We start from the raw sequence: 18,243 nt of genomic DNA, 5'->3' as shown, positions 1-18,243 counted from the left end.
GTAGAATCATCAGTAGTTATTCTTTCAGGTTCTGTTTTTATATCAACGTTTTCAATTGAGAGTATACTTTTCTTGACAATGGTGTTTTGACGTGCTCCATTACCTTAAAGTAGATGAAAATACATTTTTTTTTTTTACCAAAACATACTTCGAGAAGAACCAGTATGTCAAGTATGAAGATAATGTCCATTCCCCATACGAAATCCATTATTGAATTTAAATAAAAAATATCGCGAAATAAGCTTGAACTTATTTAACTTCGAGAAGAACCAGTATGTCAAGTATGAAGATAGCATCTATACGAAAACCATTTTTGAATTTAAACGAAAATCGATATGAATGGAAGTTAAGTGGCCGTTCTAAATAATTGGGTGATAGTCGAATGAGATGATGAAGAATAACATACAATTAACTGTATTATGGATGATGAAACAGCAGGTTGGGTATTTTAATCTCTACAGAAATTCTGTGCAAGTCTGTGGTTTTGAATAATGGTTTAAATATTTTAAAATGAATTGATTTATTACCATTATTGAAATTATTGTAACACCATTTTTTTTTCGGGACCACTTTTTGGTTGGAATCACCTGTGCTCGGTTGATAATTGATTTCAACTATTTTCTGAAAAATAAACAATTCCTTATTATATATTTCTATATTACGATCATTTTTATATAAATATTTTACAGTGTTTTCTGGTCGTACTCGTTTACACTTGATTTTTGGTAATTGTTTCTCTGAAGTCATTATACATTCATATCCAGCTACTGAAAAATTTTCTATGTGAAATTTAACACTTGTGAAGTCTTGTGAATTTTATTTTGTATACTTATGTCGTTGATCTCATTTTCGTCAGCCAAACAGTTGCAGTTCTTATGATTAGGTCTTTTCCAAATGGGACAAAATACTCTACGAACCCGATTTGCTTTCTTGACTACACCAACTCCACTAACTTTACCCATTGGTATTGAATTGATAGTAAATATAATCTAATATACTAGGATAATTAGTTAGTAAAGACTTTAATGACATTTCCTAATACTTTACTCTTATATATATATATGAAAGTTAAAATATAGAATTAGTTTATAAAATAACTAAAACGTATAGGTTATGTATATAATTTATACTTGAGCTAGTTATTTTGTACATTCTGTGGCATCATTTCATTAATATGTTATGTATTAAATTGATGTATTCATATATATACAATATCGTTATTTTACGTTCCATTTTAGCAATAAATTAGATAAAATTGCCGTTCTTGTTGTCAGTGACTGCAGTGTTCATGTACGTTTATCGTGTAGATACAATTATTGTTATATATGTATTATTATTCAGATTGTCAATAAAATTGGTAAGGTTTAATGCAACAGACCCAAACTAAGGGTAATTATCCTCCAAGGGGTAAAATAAGATTTTTTTAATGGGTAAAGACTGGACTAAATTTTTTTTTTATGTACTTATCATGAATTTATTTTATTATATACAACCTCAAATTATAATAATTATAATATGAGGTTGTATAAAATGAATTAAATACTAATAATTAATAAATAATAATTATTATTATTGTTATATTATCTTCAAATTATATTTAATTTTATACTCTTAATTATTTTCTGCGAAACCACTAGTTTTTACATACGTTCAAACAAAAAATAAAAAAGTTTTATGTTTCTTTTCACACACACATATATATATATATATATATCCATCATTGCAGTTTCATAAATCGATATAATTGGGTTGCGACAACCGCTAACCCGATAACACGGGTTTTACGTTAGGCCTGGTACACGTGCTTTTTATGAGGTTAGGGATATTTACTAATATTTTACCCAGTTTACGGGTAATAGTCTCGAGACGGTTGAGAACAACTGATTTAAAGTTTAGCTATAGTCTTACTGTCACACACGTTCAGTATTGGTTCGTCTGTCTCTACAATAGCTTTGTATGTACAAATAAATAATGAATTTAGTTTAAAATAAATAAAATGTTATAATATATTTTAAATTTGAATGTATTTTATACTTAAATAAATATCAAACTAAAATTGTATAGAATAACTAGATATTCTAAGAAATAACTAATTAAAGTATAATTTTCATGTATTATTTCATACTTTAATTAACATTTGTAGGTAATTCATGAACTATCTAGTTATTTCATAAAAGAACGGAATTCAATAGCTTAACTGTAACATATACATACATATTGTACAATAGTTCTCTAGAAGGAACTAAGCGAACAGCTTATGTCTCGAATTGCACTAATACAGCAAAGACCATTCGTATTTGTACTCATATAATAAATGAAAAATAAAATAGCAACAGTTTCTGAACACTACATGTATAATAAAATCTTAATAATTTGTAACTTACCAACGCGTGAATAAACAATGTTGTAGCTATCGTTGAATGTGCAGGCAAGGAAAAATATATAAAAGCAATTACAAATCGATTGGAAGAAAAAACGAACCGAATATGAGAAATTCCCGTCGAAAATACGTTCACTGTACGTACGACGGTGACGTTCGTGTGGTTGTTCGTAAATGAATGCGGGCGGTGAGTAGATGCGTCGAAACATTCGGTATGCGCGATGCGAGAAAAATTGAAATAAAAAAGGACGAAAGAAAAATACATGAAACATGCACCAAACATTAGGTGAAAAAAAAAGTGAGTGACACGACCGGTATAAACTAGTGGTTGTCCTTGGACTCTATCCCCTCCAATGTAGCCTACACATCATGAGAGATAAATATTTTGCCTTCTTTCCCACCACATCACCGTGCAATAACATTCCGATATAACACAGGGCCTATGTGCAGTGGCGGACTGGCCAGGGTGGCTATGAGGAAATCTCCTCCTGGGCCGTATTAAATTGTGAAATTTGGGCCGGTAGTTGAACAATAAAATGATAAAATTTTTATTTAACTAACAAATAAAATATTTCTTTTCGTCATTAACATGCAAACTTATAATGGGCTATCATTATTATTATAAACTTATTATTTTTTAATAGCATAAAACATTTACCACTTTTTCTATTGAGGGTAACTAAAATAAACGATTTGGTTGTTTTTTGTATAGATTATTTTTGGCATTAGATAAGCGTGCCTGAAGATCTAATTCCCGTTTCCCAGAACATTATTTTTACGTTATTTAAGTTTATACATTAATTTGTGGCCATGCAGATTGAACACAGAACGTATTGAGTATTTTTTTTTTTCTATTTTAAAATTTACATTGATTTTAAATATTTTATAAATGTTATAATGTTTTGTGTTGTAAATGTAGTGCGAGAATTATCGTTTATCTGTATTATCGGTCGGTCGTCGTCTTTTTAACGCCGACTGGTATATTCGGAACTACTTCGCGTTTTTATTTTATTGTAAGATAATTATTACAACCGACTCTCTTGTGTAGCTTTTTTATGTGTCTACTCGAGTGTCAATCTATTTTCTACAGTCGAATTTAATTCTGTATGTAGGAATGTGTAATAAACTCGTTGCAGTCCTTACATTTTATTAGATTCGACCTTCAATTTATTTTTTTGAATATCTAGACAATCTTCTGGTGGTCTTTTACAATGAATATTACTAAAAAAGTATAAGGTGGAGCAGAAAAAACATTTAATACGAAGTGCTGAAATAAGGTCTGTAGCTTCTGATCCAAAGCAGAAAAAAATTTATTTTTTAAGGTAATCTAATGCTACTAATTCCTTTGATATAATAGAAAATGTGAGTTAAATGTTTGTTACGAAAATCTTAGTTTTAATCCTACAAATTGTTAAAATTAGTGACAATAAATACTAATGTAAATATGTAGGTATAGATGATTTTTGAATTATATCATAATGGTTATTATATTAATATTAAAACAATTATTTTTTTAAATTTTAAATCATAATAAATTAATTTAAGAACTGTTAACTTTATTAACTATTATTAAAAAATATAAATTTTCAAGTTTAAATTCATTGTTAAATTATAAAGATTTTTGGTTGCACGGTAAAGGTACCTACAGTCTTTTGGCAAAAAATATAATTATTAAAAAGTGGATGTTCGTGTAATTATTGATGTGAAACATTTATAGCCGCACGTAAAACCGATTTCTGGCGTGGCGACGCATGCCGTAGCGACGCGTCGCCACGTTATATGATGGTTTATGTGCAATCGTATGTACGGTGTGGCGACGCGTCGCCATGAGCAATCGACTGTCCGATTCTTTCCCACTCGATCCTAGTGTATACTCCGTAGTATATACAGTGTTGTTTACTACAGTACACATAACTTGTGTTTTACTTGAAAACAAATTATTTTTGAAGGTCCGCACACACTGCAGCGGTAGCGGTAAAATTGTATCCCATGTATTTTGATTAGAGAACACACACTGCAGCGGTAAATCGGGTGCGGTAATAATATCGCGATGCGATTTTTACAGAAACCGCTGCATGCTTGAATTTTACCGCTACTGCCCAGCGGTTTTTGATATTTCACTTGAAATTCGTCGTCATTAAATTCAATGTATTCCAGTATTTCAAATAGCATTTTATTACTTATTAGTTATTACCGTATACAAGATAATGAAAAGCCATGAATCTATAGTTATGTGAAACTAGCATTTAGCATTCATCAACATATTTTATTGTTAATAATTACAATTAATAAATAATATAGTTATAATTATCTACTACTCTAAAATATCTAAACTGTATACTAGTTTGAATCATTTCTAAAAGTGTCCATAAATGTATCCAATATGTAACAATAAATTGTGTACGATTGAAGTTGAATAGTCTCTTTTTATTTTTAGTCATATGAACAATTTTTGTTTTTCCAAAATACGTTTGTGTATAATGTTTCGAGATTAGTGATTACTGATTAGTGTTTAGATTAACATCAAAAGCAACTGTACAGTTACTAGTTACTAGTCAGTAAGTAAGTAATAATTACTCATAACTGTAATTACAGATATACGCAATTAGTTTTATTTTACTTCGTAACATATTATATTCAGGCACGTAGCCAGAAAATTTCCACTGGGAGGGCCAATATTTGTTGGCCCTTTTATCATTTATCATAATTTTTCCCAATGAAATACTATTGTAGGGGGCTTCTTCTTCACACTCATTATTAGACGGTATGCCATACAAAAAATCTTATCAATTTATAATTTACCTTTAGTTGGTAGTTAGTTAAAAAAAAATATTTTCACAATAAGTGTACCTATTACAGGGGGGGGGGGAATTAGAAATATCTGCAAATTTACTTTTTGGATGTAAAACAAATTAAGTACACATACAAGTAGAAAATATTAATAATACAGTACTTATTATAATTACTTATATAAATATTAAACAGTTAATATAAAATAATTTTTCTGTTTTTGTGTTGTTCTGAAAATAATTGCACAAAAGTATCTAAATCTAAGTTTTTAGAAATTTTTTTTTCTATGCTTATTAAAGACAAATTGTTCAAACGTTCATTTGTTATTCGATTTCTCATATAATTTTTCAGTCGCCTCAGACATGAAAAAGTTCTTTCACAGGCTGCACTTGATACTGGAATAGTTATTATTATAATAGCTAGCTTATACGTTTCATTGAAAGCTAACTTATACTTCTCAAGTAGTTCAATTAGGTTCATTAGGTTGTTTACCTTAATATTATAATGAATTTGATATTTTTTAATTGTTGTAGGTAAAATTTTTAGTTCTGCTTTTAGATTGTCTTGATCAAGATTATAATGGGCAGCTAAAGGTTTCAAATTATCATAGTTTAAAAACTGTGAATTTTGGGGATGTAAGTAAGATATTGATGATAATACATCATAATTATCTATAAATCGTGCTTCTAGTTCTTTTATTATATAATCCAAGGCAGGTAGGTATACATGTCGGCGTAAACCATTTTTTGATGAAACCCAATTAGTTTCTAAAGAACTGTTTTCAGTAAATATGTACTGTTTAAATTTTTCGGGGACTTTTTTTGTTCTTTTTTTTTTACTATGTTCATTATGTTCATTTGGTATTGATATGCTATTTTCTTTACAAATATTTATAGCCTCATTGTACATTTTATTAAAATTGGAATTGTTGTTCCCGGTTTCATCAGTTCTCATGGTTTTAAAAGTAGTTATGATTGATGAAATAAGGACTAAGGATTCAGCCATTTCAGCTTTTACATTTTGCAAATAATCACTTGTTGTTTTTAGAGTTTGAAGAATATCACAAAACATATTTAAATTAAATACAAAGTCAAAATCTATTAAATGTAGTAAGCCCTTTGATTCAGCCGCACGGTCACCTTGCTCAAATATCAATTTATTTAATAAAACTAGCAGTGGACTAAGACCTTTCTTTAATGCTAAGCAAGCAAAGACTTGAGCCGTCCATCTTGTCAAACATATTCTTTTAAGTTCAACAGTAGGTTTGTATTTCATAATTGTTTGAATTTCCATAAATTTTGAGTGTATAGCAGAACCAGATACAAATACGTATAAATTTTCTATAATATCAAAAAACATTTTTACAGTTGGAATATTTTTGCATACGTCAGAAATTACAAGATTAAGCCTATGATTGTAACAGTGTACATATATAGCCTGGGGTACTTCTTGACGAAATAATGCTTGTACCCCATTATTTTTTCCACTCATGACACTGGCTCCATCATAGGTCTGAGCAACACATTTCAATATATCAACATTACTGACAGAAAGTATTTCTTTAATATATTTAAAGAGAGAACTAGCTGTTAATGACTGTGCAGCTTTAAAACCCATGAAACGTTCATATACTATCCCATCTAAGTAATATCTTAATATAACTGATAACTGTTCCACTTTTGTAATATCTTTTGTTTCATCAACAATTATAGAAAAATACTGACACTTTTTTAATTCATCATTAATTTTGTTATGGATCATTTTATAGAAAATTGAAAATATTTCATTCTGGATTTGAGGGCTTGTATATTTAGCATTATTAGGTAATGTTTTTCTTTTACTTTTAAATTCATCACTAATATCACCGATTAAATTTAAGAGTTCAATAAAGTTACCACGGTTAGCACAACTTTCTTCTTCATTGTCACCCCTCTGTGCTATGCCTTGTAAAGCAGTGTACAGCAAAGTTCTCCCAATAATCTTAATATAATTTCGATTTTCTAAAACTAATTTCTTATGACCTTCATTTATCAAAGATGCCACTGACAAATTACCTAATTTTTTCACATCTGAGTAGGACACCCACATAGTATTTGAAATCTTATGTTCTTCACTATTGTTATGTTTCCTTAAACCTGAATTATGATCTAATGCATTTTTCCAATTTTTGAAACCTACACTTATAAAAATTGGTTTATCTTTGTTTTTGGAGAAAAAACAACATGGAAAACAAAAAGCAGAATTATCTATAACACTATACTCAAGCCAATTATAAATATCAAACCATTTTGATGAGAAATGTCTCATTCTTTTACCAAATTTTGTTTTAGGGTAAGTTACCAATCTTGGCTGTTTTGGTCCATCATCTAGGGTTTGAGAAAGATCTTTTGGTCCAGGAACTAGTTTAACAGTTTTGACTGTTGGGCTACTTGTTGGAACTGATGTAAAATCACTAGCTTCATAAATTGCATCTTCAGATTTACAGTCATCAATATCATCACTACTTGTATTGATATAATCCAGATTTGATGTAATATCACTGTTATCATCATGATCATTATCACTGGAATCATTTTCCCTTGTTTTTTTTGTCACATTGTCTGGAAAATAAAATAAAATTTTTTTAAATAAATATATATTTTTAGACAATTAGACAACATTAAATTTTAAATAAATAACATCAATAGTTTTTATTATGTTAATGATGGATTGCATAGAATCTTTATTTAATATTTTAAAATAAATACATAATATATATAGGTATATATTTATTCATTTAGTAAACTTAATGATTCATTACAATCATTTTTCTTAGACCTTAGTAGGTCATAAACATTTAAATGTACATAACATATTATTATATGCAACCCAGTATATTGCATAAGTAGGTATATTTATAATATTACCTAATAATGTAATAATATTTAACTTGTAAAAATATGCAACATGGTTATTGATTCATAACAAAACTACCAACTACATAATACTAAAACTTATTTCAGTAAATTGTAATTATGTAGTATTTGTATTATAATATAGGATATTATGTGGTATCATAGGTGTCCTTTATAGATAAATACTTCATATTATGTGACATGTGTAATAAATATATTAAAAAAATATTATTAATTATATTTACCATCATCTTCAAATTGTAATTTACAAGAATCTGTTAAGAATAATGGTTCTTTGTTGAAGACTTTCTCAGTCGTAAGTTTACAATTAGAGCTGTCTGAAAAATATAAAATATATTAATTAATTTTTTGTAAAATAAAAATGTTATCGTCGTAAAAGTATGAAATATTAAATATACAAGAAGGTAATTGTAATAATAAATAGTAATAGGTTATAGGTACTTACCAGAAGGGGTAGAACTTATATTTTTAATAGCATCCAATTGAGTTGTACATTTTTTTTTGGCATTGCTAGTAAAATAATTGTTAATACGTTTCATTTTATTCACAGTTCACAAAAGAGACACAACAGTACAAAGGTACAACACACGTACACACGGCCAGCATTCATGCGAAAATACAAATCAAACAATCATAATATTATCTTAGTTCGTCTTTGAGTCTTTCATTTGGTCGAAAATTCTGTGACGCGTTTAACGTTAAACATGAATGAAATAAATAGTCCAAACCCGTATAAAAGTAGGCATATAAATGACATAATAATAATATACACCATGTCACCATATTGTACAAACGTATTATTATAATATATTATACTGTTCTGGGAAAACCAACAACAATAATCAGAAACGAGAATTATCGATATATAAAAATAACAAAAGATAAAATCAATCATTAAATTTAGAGTGGCCTATGTATTAGATTCAGTTTATTAAAAGATAACGGCTCAAACGCTGACAGTCTATATAGCAGTCAGTAGTCGATACACAATACGCACTGACTGCTTACTGCGGGCTACTCTACTATTGTCTATAAAACAGGCATGTCTATCAAGCCCTATTATTTATCTTTTTCAGAAACGTTGTCCACGAATATAAAAATAAGTAGTAATATTAGTAATCACAATAGATTTATTTCAATGTGCATAATACACATTTTTAATAATAATTGGTAAAAATAATTATATTTTGTATTTGGGGGGGCCGGCCCTGGGCCAGAGTAAATTTAAGGTGGGCCCGGCCCACCCAGGCCCCCCTCTAGCTACGTGCCTGATTATATTATAATACAATACTATACAACAATACTATACTAAAAAACCATTTATTTATGTTATTATAAATTATATAACATTGGAAAATCGCCGCAATGCAATGTGAATTTATGACAGTTTATTATTTCCCGGGAGTTTAAATAGCTTAATTAAAAATCCACCAGTCATTGCTACCACCGCAGTTAGTGCAAGCTATAAAATTGCCACCGGTACCGCTACCGCTACTGTGTGAGTGGGCTAGCGATATCGCCATCACCAGCGGTAATCGCTACCGCTACCGCTGCAGTGTGTGCGGACCTTGATGTAAAACATATAATGGCGCGGTACGGTAGTGAGACCGACTGAGGCGTGGCGACGCTCCACTCGTGGTTCGTCGGCCCAATTTGCCGAAGTTAGGCAATTTCCTCTCTAAGCGCGCAATGTCGGCATACCCATATAATATGTACACCTATATTGTTACGTATATATGTAATATGTTGTTTTAATATCGTAATAATATATAATATACGTATATAAATATTTATATATATATATATATATAAATATTTTTTTCTATTAAAATAAGAGTGACAGTGAAAATATAACGAAAATATTGAAACGAGACAGTACATCCGCCGCCAGAGAAAAGAGTTAAATTTCAAGATAACCAAAATGCAGGTCGGAGTGAAATGTCTCCGTCATGTGCACAATTTACTGATTCGAGCCAAAAGTTAATTTTTTTATTTTAATAGAAATTATCAGGGCGGCTCGTTAGGGGAGACTTTGAGACGGCGTCTCCCCCTTTAAATAAATAAAAAACCAGTTACTTTTAAATAATAATTAATTAAAATAAAAATGCATAAAAATATTTTTATTTGAATTGAAATTATATTATATAATTTACATCGTTTTCTTTGTTTTTTATTAAATTGAAAGCCACAAAGTCTGAAACCTATTAATAGTAATAGAAATAGAAATACTATATTAGTTTTTTCGACGACGGCGACGGTCATGTAATAATGAAAATACGAGGGTTGTCCCAAAAGTAATGCACAGCGCGTTCTAGCTGTCTTGCAATATGATATTATCATCTGATTTTAGTATCAGCATTGATTATAGAATAAATAGATAGTCCAAGGTATAGAGATGTTACGGGTAGAGTAAGAAAATCGGGTAATGTATTCATCATCCGGGTAATGTGAACATTACCCAAGCCCATTGGATAAAGTAAACATATTTGTAAAACGTTTATTTTGTAAGTACATCAACCGAGTAATTTTTACATTATCTCCCTTTTAGTGGATAAAGTGTTTTCATAAAATAGAATACGACAAAATATGAACTGTAGATAATATTAATAAAATACGATAAAACATAAATTGTACCTACATGATGATAAATCGTGTGCATTGATATTGTATAATAGTTTTAAACTACATACGGTGCTATTGGTTTTCGTGTTCACTTGTTCAGTTTATTAATGTTTGATCATTTAGTTTTTTAAAAAAAAAAACTTGTCTTCATAAAAAGAGAAATTATATGAAAATTATAATAAATAAATTAATGAAAAGAATGAAAATTCGATAAATTTAACGGAATCAAAATATTATAACATACTATCTGAAATAAGATATAAAATATATATATATATATATATAAGATAAATAAATATTTATAAAGTGTCGGTACAAAAAAATCTTTTTGTGAAATAGCTAATGCACAATTTTTTTCGATGGTCGAAGTTTTAAAAAATGTTTGTTTGAAAATAATCATTTTACAAATAAATGTGCGATTAAATGTAAATCTGGAGAGATATTTTGCAACTCAAAATGCCTCAAAGTGTTTCAATAAATAAATTTATTTAATTTTTTAAAAATTTTTATTGTAAAATAATAACTTAATAATTTTTTTTCGAATTAAATTTATAGCACACTGGATAATGTACACATTATACCAGCGATTCTCAACCGGGGGGTCGCGACCCCCTTGGGGGTCGCCAACAATTTTTTTAGGGTCACCAATTCATGTGGGAAAAAATTGTTTCACTTAGAATCTTATAATTAATAGTAAGTGTTGAAATATATATATTTTTGTTTGGATAGTCCGATAGTCGATAAAAACGTACTATTTATTTATAATACAATGCAAGGCTAATTACAGATAAGATAACAATATAATCGATTACGCGATGTTCTGAGTATTTTATCGGTGTTTCGTCAGTTGTATGTCGTACACCAGCTTGCTGGTAAAGTATTGTTATTATAAGTTATACGCTATTTGTACATAGTGTACGTTTATTCAATACCTAATTATTAAAAAATGAGTAAGCAAACATCTTTGTCAAATTTTTTTAAACAGCCCTCAACATCAAATTCATCTTCAGCAATTGTGAACGGTTCTGATTCAGATGTTAGTGAAAATGAATTAAGACCACCACTTAAAAAGGTAAAACTAACTTCAAAAATTTTGAACTACGATGAAAGGTACGTCGAATACGGGTTTACTTATTTACGTGAAAATAATATAGATTTGCCTCAATGTATTATATGTAGTATGGTGTTGGCCAATGCATCTCTAAAACCTAATAAACTTTTGCGTCATCTTGAAACAAATCACGTTCATTATAAAAATCGAAATAAAGATTTTTTTTTAAGAAAATTACACGAGTAAAAAAATTATCAAATCTTTTACTACTGAAGATAAAAAATACTTAAAATGTTCATATTTGGCAGCCATGCATATAGCTAAATCTAAAAAGGCATATACAATCGGTGAAAAACTATTGAAACCCTGCATGATAGATATTTTTACTGAGTTGTTTGGTAGTGAATATGCAACTAAAATAAACAGTATACCCATGTCCAATGATACTATCAGCAGAAGAATAAATGTTATGGCTGTTGACATTGAATATCAACTTATTCAAAAAATAAACAAATCTATATTATATGGAATTCAAATCGATGAATCTACAGACATTAATAATGAAGCAATATTATTAATTTATATTAGATATGTAGATACCGATTTGAATGACATAAATGAAGAGTTTTTATGTTGTTTAAATTTACCAACGTTTTGTACATCTGAGGAAATTTTCAAAGCTATTTTAGTGTACTTCGACAAAAATGATCTATCTATTTCCAAGTGTATTGGTATATGTACTGACGGTGCTGCAGCCATGACGGGAAAGTTTAATGGTCTTGTAGCACGAATTAAACAGATAGCTCATAAGGATATAATTTCAACACATTGTTTCATTCACCGAGAGCAATTGGCCACTAAAGATATGGGTGAAAATTTATTTAATGTTTTAAATACTTGCATTAAAATCATAAACTTTATTCGATCTAGTGCAGTAAATACGCGTATTTTTAAAGTCATGTGTGACTAAATGGGTTCAGATTACACTAGTTTGCTATTACATACACATGTCAGATGGTTATCACGAGGAAAATGTTTAACTCGTTTATTTGAACTTAAAACCGAAGTGGAAATATTTTTGAAAGATAAAAAATCACCCTTGGGTGATTATTTTGAAAATAATTTATGGTTAGCAAATCTTGTTTATCTTTCAGATATATTCTCTATTCTCAACGATTTAAATTTGAGTTTACAAGGGCCCTATACTAATATTTTTACATCAAACAATAAAATAGAAGCATTTCTTAACAAAATCGAACTTTGGGAAAAAAGATTACAAAAGCTTACGTTTGATATGTTCCCATCTTTTTTAATATGGTGGAAGAAAAAATAATAAATGAAAATGAAATAAATGAAATGCAAAATGTTATTGCGATTCATTTATTAAAACTAAAAGAAAAATTTCTTAAATATTTTGATCCAACGAAAGATATACGTTTAAACAACTTATGGGTTATTAATCCATTTATTAAATCAGAAAAAAATAAATTATCATCATTAAACGAAGAAAAATTAATTGAGTTGTATTCAGACAAAGGGTTGGAACAGATTTTTCATAGTAATAAAAACATAAGTAAATTTTGGATCAAAATTCAATCTGAGTATCCTGCATTGACAGAGGAAGCTTTAAAAAAGTTAATTCCATTTTTAACGACATACTTATGCGAAGCAGGATTTTCTACGATGACTACAATTAAAACTAAATCGAGAAATCGGCTGGATATATCGCCAACAATGAGAATAAGTCTATCCAAATCTATTGAGCCAAGGATTGATAAAATTATTTTAAATCAACAACAACAAAAGAGTCATTAAATTAAAAAATATTCAAATGTACATAGTATACCTTTTTTTGTAAAATATTTAAGACGAAAAAAATTTTAATTTAATATTATATTATCTATTTATTTAAAATTATCTGTAAGTCAAATTAATTACTTTTTTTGTAAAATATATACATAAATAAATACAATAACAGTTTATTCAATTTTTTAATGCTTACTTTACAAAAGGGTCGTTAGACATCTTGGTGACATTATAGGGGGTCGCGAACTCAAAAAGGTTGAGAACCGCTGCATTATGCGATTCATATGAATAAGGTGTACATTACCCGGGTAATGTGTAAACTACCCATTTTCGAACTTTACCCGTAACAGAGATATTAGGCTATTAAAATTATGTTTGTTCTAGCTGCCGATAGAATGCATTGTATGATAGAAAAAATAATTATTTTACAATCTGTATAAATACAGAACGAGCGTCGAGCGCTGCCGCACTGGGCGGGGCGGGCCACGGGTGCTCATAACTCAGGCTGGGGCCACACGGACGCACTAAGTACGCGCGTTGCGACGGACGTACTATTTAACGCGCGCACTAGAGCGGGCACACGAGCGTCAATATGACGTCCGTTAAAAATGTGTTATCATTGATTTTGTATCTTATCTAGTATCTACTTGGTTGTAAAGTTGTAAAGACGTTTTGCGTACTATTTTCACAAAGTTTTTTTTAAATATGGAACCAGATGAAGTTTTTTCCTTCAGTTCTTTAACCTATTTATACCTAAAACAAAAATGGACTAAAAGGGAACATTGGGTTCATCCAATAAATTGTGAACGATATACAAATGGTCATTACGTGAAGTTGTACTATAAACTTCGAGAAGATTCGTCAAAATTTTTTAAGTACTTCCGCATGTCTGTAAGATCATTTGATGAACTTTTACTGTGCATCAAAAATGATATTCAGCTACAAAATACCAATATGCGATTAGCCATACAGCCCGAAGAAATGTTGGTGATAACTTTGAGGTATGTAGGTATTTTTGTAATAAAATTTACTCTTATAAATATAAGTTATTATTCCAGTATTTTATTTATTTTTATTAAATTACTTTATTAGTCAATGTATATTGTTAGTAAGTATTTAAAAATAGATATTACAATTAATTATTTGCTAATGACTGACAATAAAAGAAGTAAAGTTGATATATATATATTTATAATAAATAGGTATACATATTATAATATTTTACTTTTTTAAATAATATTGCGTAAAAAAATATAATTATAAACTGGGATTTAAATAACTAACATTTTCCATAGTTGTATATTCGTTTGACAAATCATCACTGGAGAATTGAGAGTAATAAGACAAAGCAGACGAAGATGATGGTGGACGGAAATTTTCGGGTGTTTTATTGAAAGTTGTAGATGAAGTATTATAAAATTGACTATGTTCTGGCGTTCTTAAATTTTGTAGGAGCTGCATTATTTGCATTCTAATTTCAAATTTCTGATCCATAGTTAAAGATTTAACGGATGGTAGTAATGAATAAAAAAAAGTTAAATCCTCATCGTTGTCAGAGGTTTTCTTTGATGCTTTGTGGCTTTCCATAAAGTCGATTAATGCATGTTCCACATTGGGTTTTTTTCTTTTACTTGTGAATTTTTCGTTTGAAGATGTTGCTGTGATTTCCATATCTATGTTGCTGTTATTTATACCATCGTCAACACAAGTCACTGAATCATGCTCAATTTCATCAAAATTGTCTACTCCATCTTCTTCAGTTGTTGCATAACTAGAATCAGTATTACGTAACTCCTTAGTTTTTCTCAGGAATGATAACTGTTCACCATAGACGTACTGTCTAATTTTTTTAGCCGCCGAACCAGATCTATTACGTTCATCTTGTTTTTTCAAGTTTCGCGTATAATTATCTCGAATTGTACGCCATTTCGAAGTTATATCTTGCACTAAAATAAAAAATAAAAATAAGTTTACTTTTTTTCACATAATGGTTATTAAGTGGATATTTTTGTTTATTTGGTTTTAAATTATTTAATTTTAAATTATTATTAAATTGTTTTAATTAGTTTTTAAATTATTTGATTTTTTTGTTATTTTATCCACCAGATACCTCGCTTCAGGGTGCAGTTTTAAAGAACTACATTATAACTATCGGATTGGGAGAAGTACTGCAAGTGAAGTCGTCAGAAAAGTATGCAAAAGTATTTGGAACAGATTAAAAGAAATATGCATTCCCATCCCTGATCAGGGTATGTGGCTTAAAATTGCCAAAGAATTCAATGAAAGAGCAAATTTTCCAAACTGCTTAGGTGCTGTTGATGGAAAACATATCCGAATCATAAAACCGGAAAGAAGTGGTTCATTATATATGAATTATAAGCATTACTTTTCCATTGGACTGCTAGCTATTGCCGACGCAAACTATAAGTTCATTTATGTAGATGTTGGATCTTATGGAAAAGATTCAGATTCAACTATCTTTAAAAACTCGGCACTTTGGGAAAATTTGAAAAAAAATAATTTGAATATACCTGCATCAACAACAGTACCAGGAGTTGATATTTCATTACCATACGCGTTTGTTGGTGACGAAGCATTTGGACTGGACAAGCACTTACTTCGACCTTACTCTGGTACTCATTTGCCAGTTCGAAAAAAAATATTTAACTATCGTCTATCACGCGCAAGACGATACGTAGAGTGTACATTTGGCATTCTTTCTAATAAGTGGCGTATATTTCACAGACCGATCGATGTACACGTAGATTTCGCAGTCGATATTGTTAAATGTTGTTGCGTTTTACATAATTTTGTTCGTGACCGAGATGGGTTCAAGTTTGACGATACACTAGCAATCAGTGGCTTTGAATAACTTAGCATTGTTGAAAACTATTTGGTACCTCGAAGTCTTAACCGTTATCGTGATGCGTTATCTAATTATTTTGTAAGTGAAGAAGGACAATTGGAATGGCAGATGGGTAAAATATAATCAAAAACTTAATTTATAAAAGAATTAACGTATTTTTAAATTGTGTACCGATGTATTATATTGTATTAGATAAATAATAAAATAAAATATAATACTTACAAATTACTTTTTGTTCAGAGTTATTTTTTTCTTGAAACTTGCTAATGATACTTAAGGCAATCTCCCTCCATGCCGTATTTTTTTTCGTTTTGTCTTTGTAGTTTTCGTCTGCAGTGTTCCACAACAATGGCCTTTTTTGCACCTCATTTATTAAAATTTCGCAGTCAACATTTGCTGCCATAATAATTATTTTAGTGCTTATATTAATAATACTAATTATAATTATTTTTGTATATTATTTACACGTGGACGAGTGGGTCAAAAACGTCTGGATAGGATATAACGTGCGTACTGCGTATACAAAAGTGCGCCCGTGTGACCACGCAGCTGACGTTCACATTTAAAAACAATATAAATTTAATTTTGGCGTTGATATGTTCGACGTCCGTTGTACGTGCGTCGAAGAGATAATACGTCGATAAAATTTGACGTCCGTATTAACGTGCGTTATTTTTAACGCGCGTTACTCGTGTGCCTGCTCCCATAACCGATAATGTAGTCCTACAACGCGCATCAAAAAGTACGTGCGTATCGACGCATTTTGTACGCTCGTGTGGCCCCAGCCTCAGTATTCCATTGCGCCATTGCGGTCAGAGTTATTTATACATTTTATTGATATTTAATTCCTAGCACTCGTACCTAATGATTTATTATTTTAAATGATATGATTAAATCCGTTTACGGCGAAATTTTACAGATTTTACCGAAATTACTCAGTTTTTCAACAGTTTTTTCTCATTTCTGGAAAAACTATGGAGATTTTCGAAAAATGACCTCCCTAAATTACCATCTCAGTCCAGTTTCGAATTATTAATGTTAATTATTAATTCTTATAATAATTTTCAGAAAACATTCTATACTTCACTCCAATAATTTGAGTAGTGAAAATTAAATACCAGGCACCAGATACCTTTTCAATTATTTCAAGTTTGGAAATGTTTTCTTCGACTTTCCACAAGTTAAAAATTGGCACTTGTTACCAGACATTTTTAAAATAACTCACAAGACGTAAAAGTAATAAAAAAAAAAGTACGTAACAAATAACAATAAGGCAAAATACTTAGAATATAAAACAAGCAAGACCTTTCATTGACAAGTGACAACTGCAGAGAAGAATACTTACGTGAAGACTAATCGTAATTCGTATGTTCACAGAGTAAACCATAAAATATTGACGAAATAATGATAATAAAATAATAATCGCTAATTTTATCGATTATAATGGAATAAATATAATGGTACTTCAATTTTTCATTTTACATGAAAAATAATTCTATAAATAGAACGACGGTATTTTTCGCCGACCCCGCGTGATTGCCTTCCCGTCTTCATGACTATCTATGATAGAGGTACCACCACCTTGCATCTAGCTCCCACCGCGTTCGTCGTTCATCTACCTATGATAGAGGTACCACCTCCTTGCATCCCAGCGACGCCAGTGCTCCATAGCGGTTGCATCCTACGAGTAATCGCCAAATATTAACATTGCGTTGACTATCTATCTATTCTATAATCAATGGTATTAATTTGTAGCTTGAAGTCTAACGAACACGTGCGTTTTCAGTTTTAGTTGTTTTAGTAAAGTATAATG

General features: G+C 29.7%; 3 protein-coding genes across 3 annotated transcripts in view; 2 read left to right on the top strand and 1 right to left on the bottom strand.

Moving 5' to 3' along the window:
- The window catches only part of LOC112685595 (zinc finger MYM-type protein 1-like), a 9,836-nt gene extending 1,212 nt beyond the window's left edge, over nucleotides 1-8,624 (bottom strand). The window contains exons 1-6 of the mRNA XM_025557525.1: nucleotides 8,531-8,624; nucleotides 8,310-8,402; nucleotides 5,417-7,770; nucleotides 830-989; nucleotides 688-764; nucleotides 588-621 (exon numbers count right to left, since the gene is read on the bottom strand). Of these exons, the coding sequence (XP_025413310.1) occupies nucleotides 588-621; nucleotides 688-764; nucleotides 830-989; nucleotides 5,417-7,770; nucleotides 8,310-8,402; nucleotides 8,531-8,624 (2,812 nt within the window). The remainder of the gene's footprint in view (nucleotides 1-587; nucleotides 622-687; nucleotides 765-829; nucleotides 990-5,416; nucleotides 7,771-8,309; nucleotides 8,403-8,530) is intronic.
- Nucleotides 8,625-11,653: 3,029 nt separating this feature from the next.
- LOC112685593 (zinc finger MYM-type protein 6-like) lies at nucleotides 11,654-13,091 on the top strand. The gene is made up of 3 exons (XM_025557524.1): nucleotides 11,654-11,817; nucleotides 12,347-12,627; nucleotides 12,913-13,091. The coding sequence occupies exons 1-3, from the start codon at nucleotides 11,654-11,656 to the stop codon at nucleotides 13,089-13,091; spliced, it is 624 nt and encodes a 207-aa protein (XP_025413309.1).
- Nucleotides 13,092-14,269: 1,178 nt separating this feature from the next.
- LOC112685592 (protein ALP1-like) lies at nucleotides 14,270-16,436 on the top strand. The gene is made up of 3 exons (XM_025557523.1): nucleotides 14,270-14,565; nucleotides 15,671-15,813; nucleotides 15,874-16,436. The coding sequence occupies exons 1-3, from the start codon at nucleotides 14,270-14,272 to the stop codon at nucleotides 16,434-16,436; spliced, it is 1,002 nt and encodes a 333-aa protein (XP_025413308.1).
- Nucleotides 16,437-18,243: the final 1,807 nt, after the last annotated feature.

Source organism: Sipha flava, unplaced genomic scaffold (genome assembly GCF_003268045.1).
Source record: "Sipha flava isolate LNK unplaced genomic scaffold, YSA_version1 283_pilon_pilon, whole genome shotgun sequence".
In the NCBI taxonomy this organism is placed as follows: Eukaryota; Metazoa; Arthropoda; class Insecta; order Hemiptera; family Aphididae; genus Sipha; species Sipha flava.
This window is presented reverse-complemented; position numbering and strand designations above follow the sequence as displayed.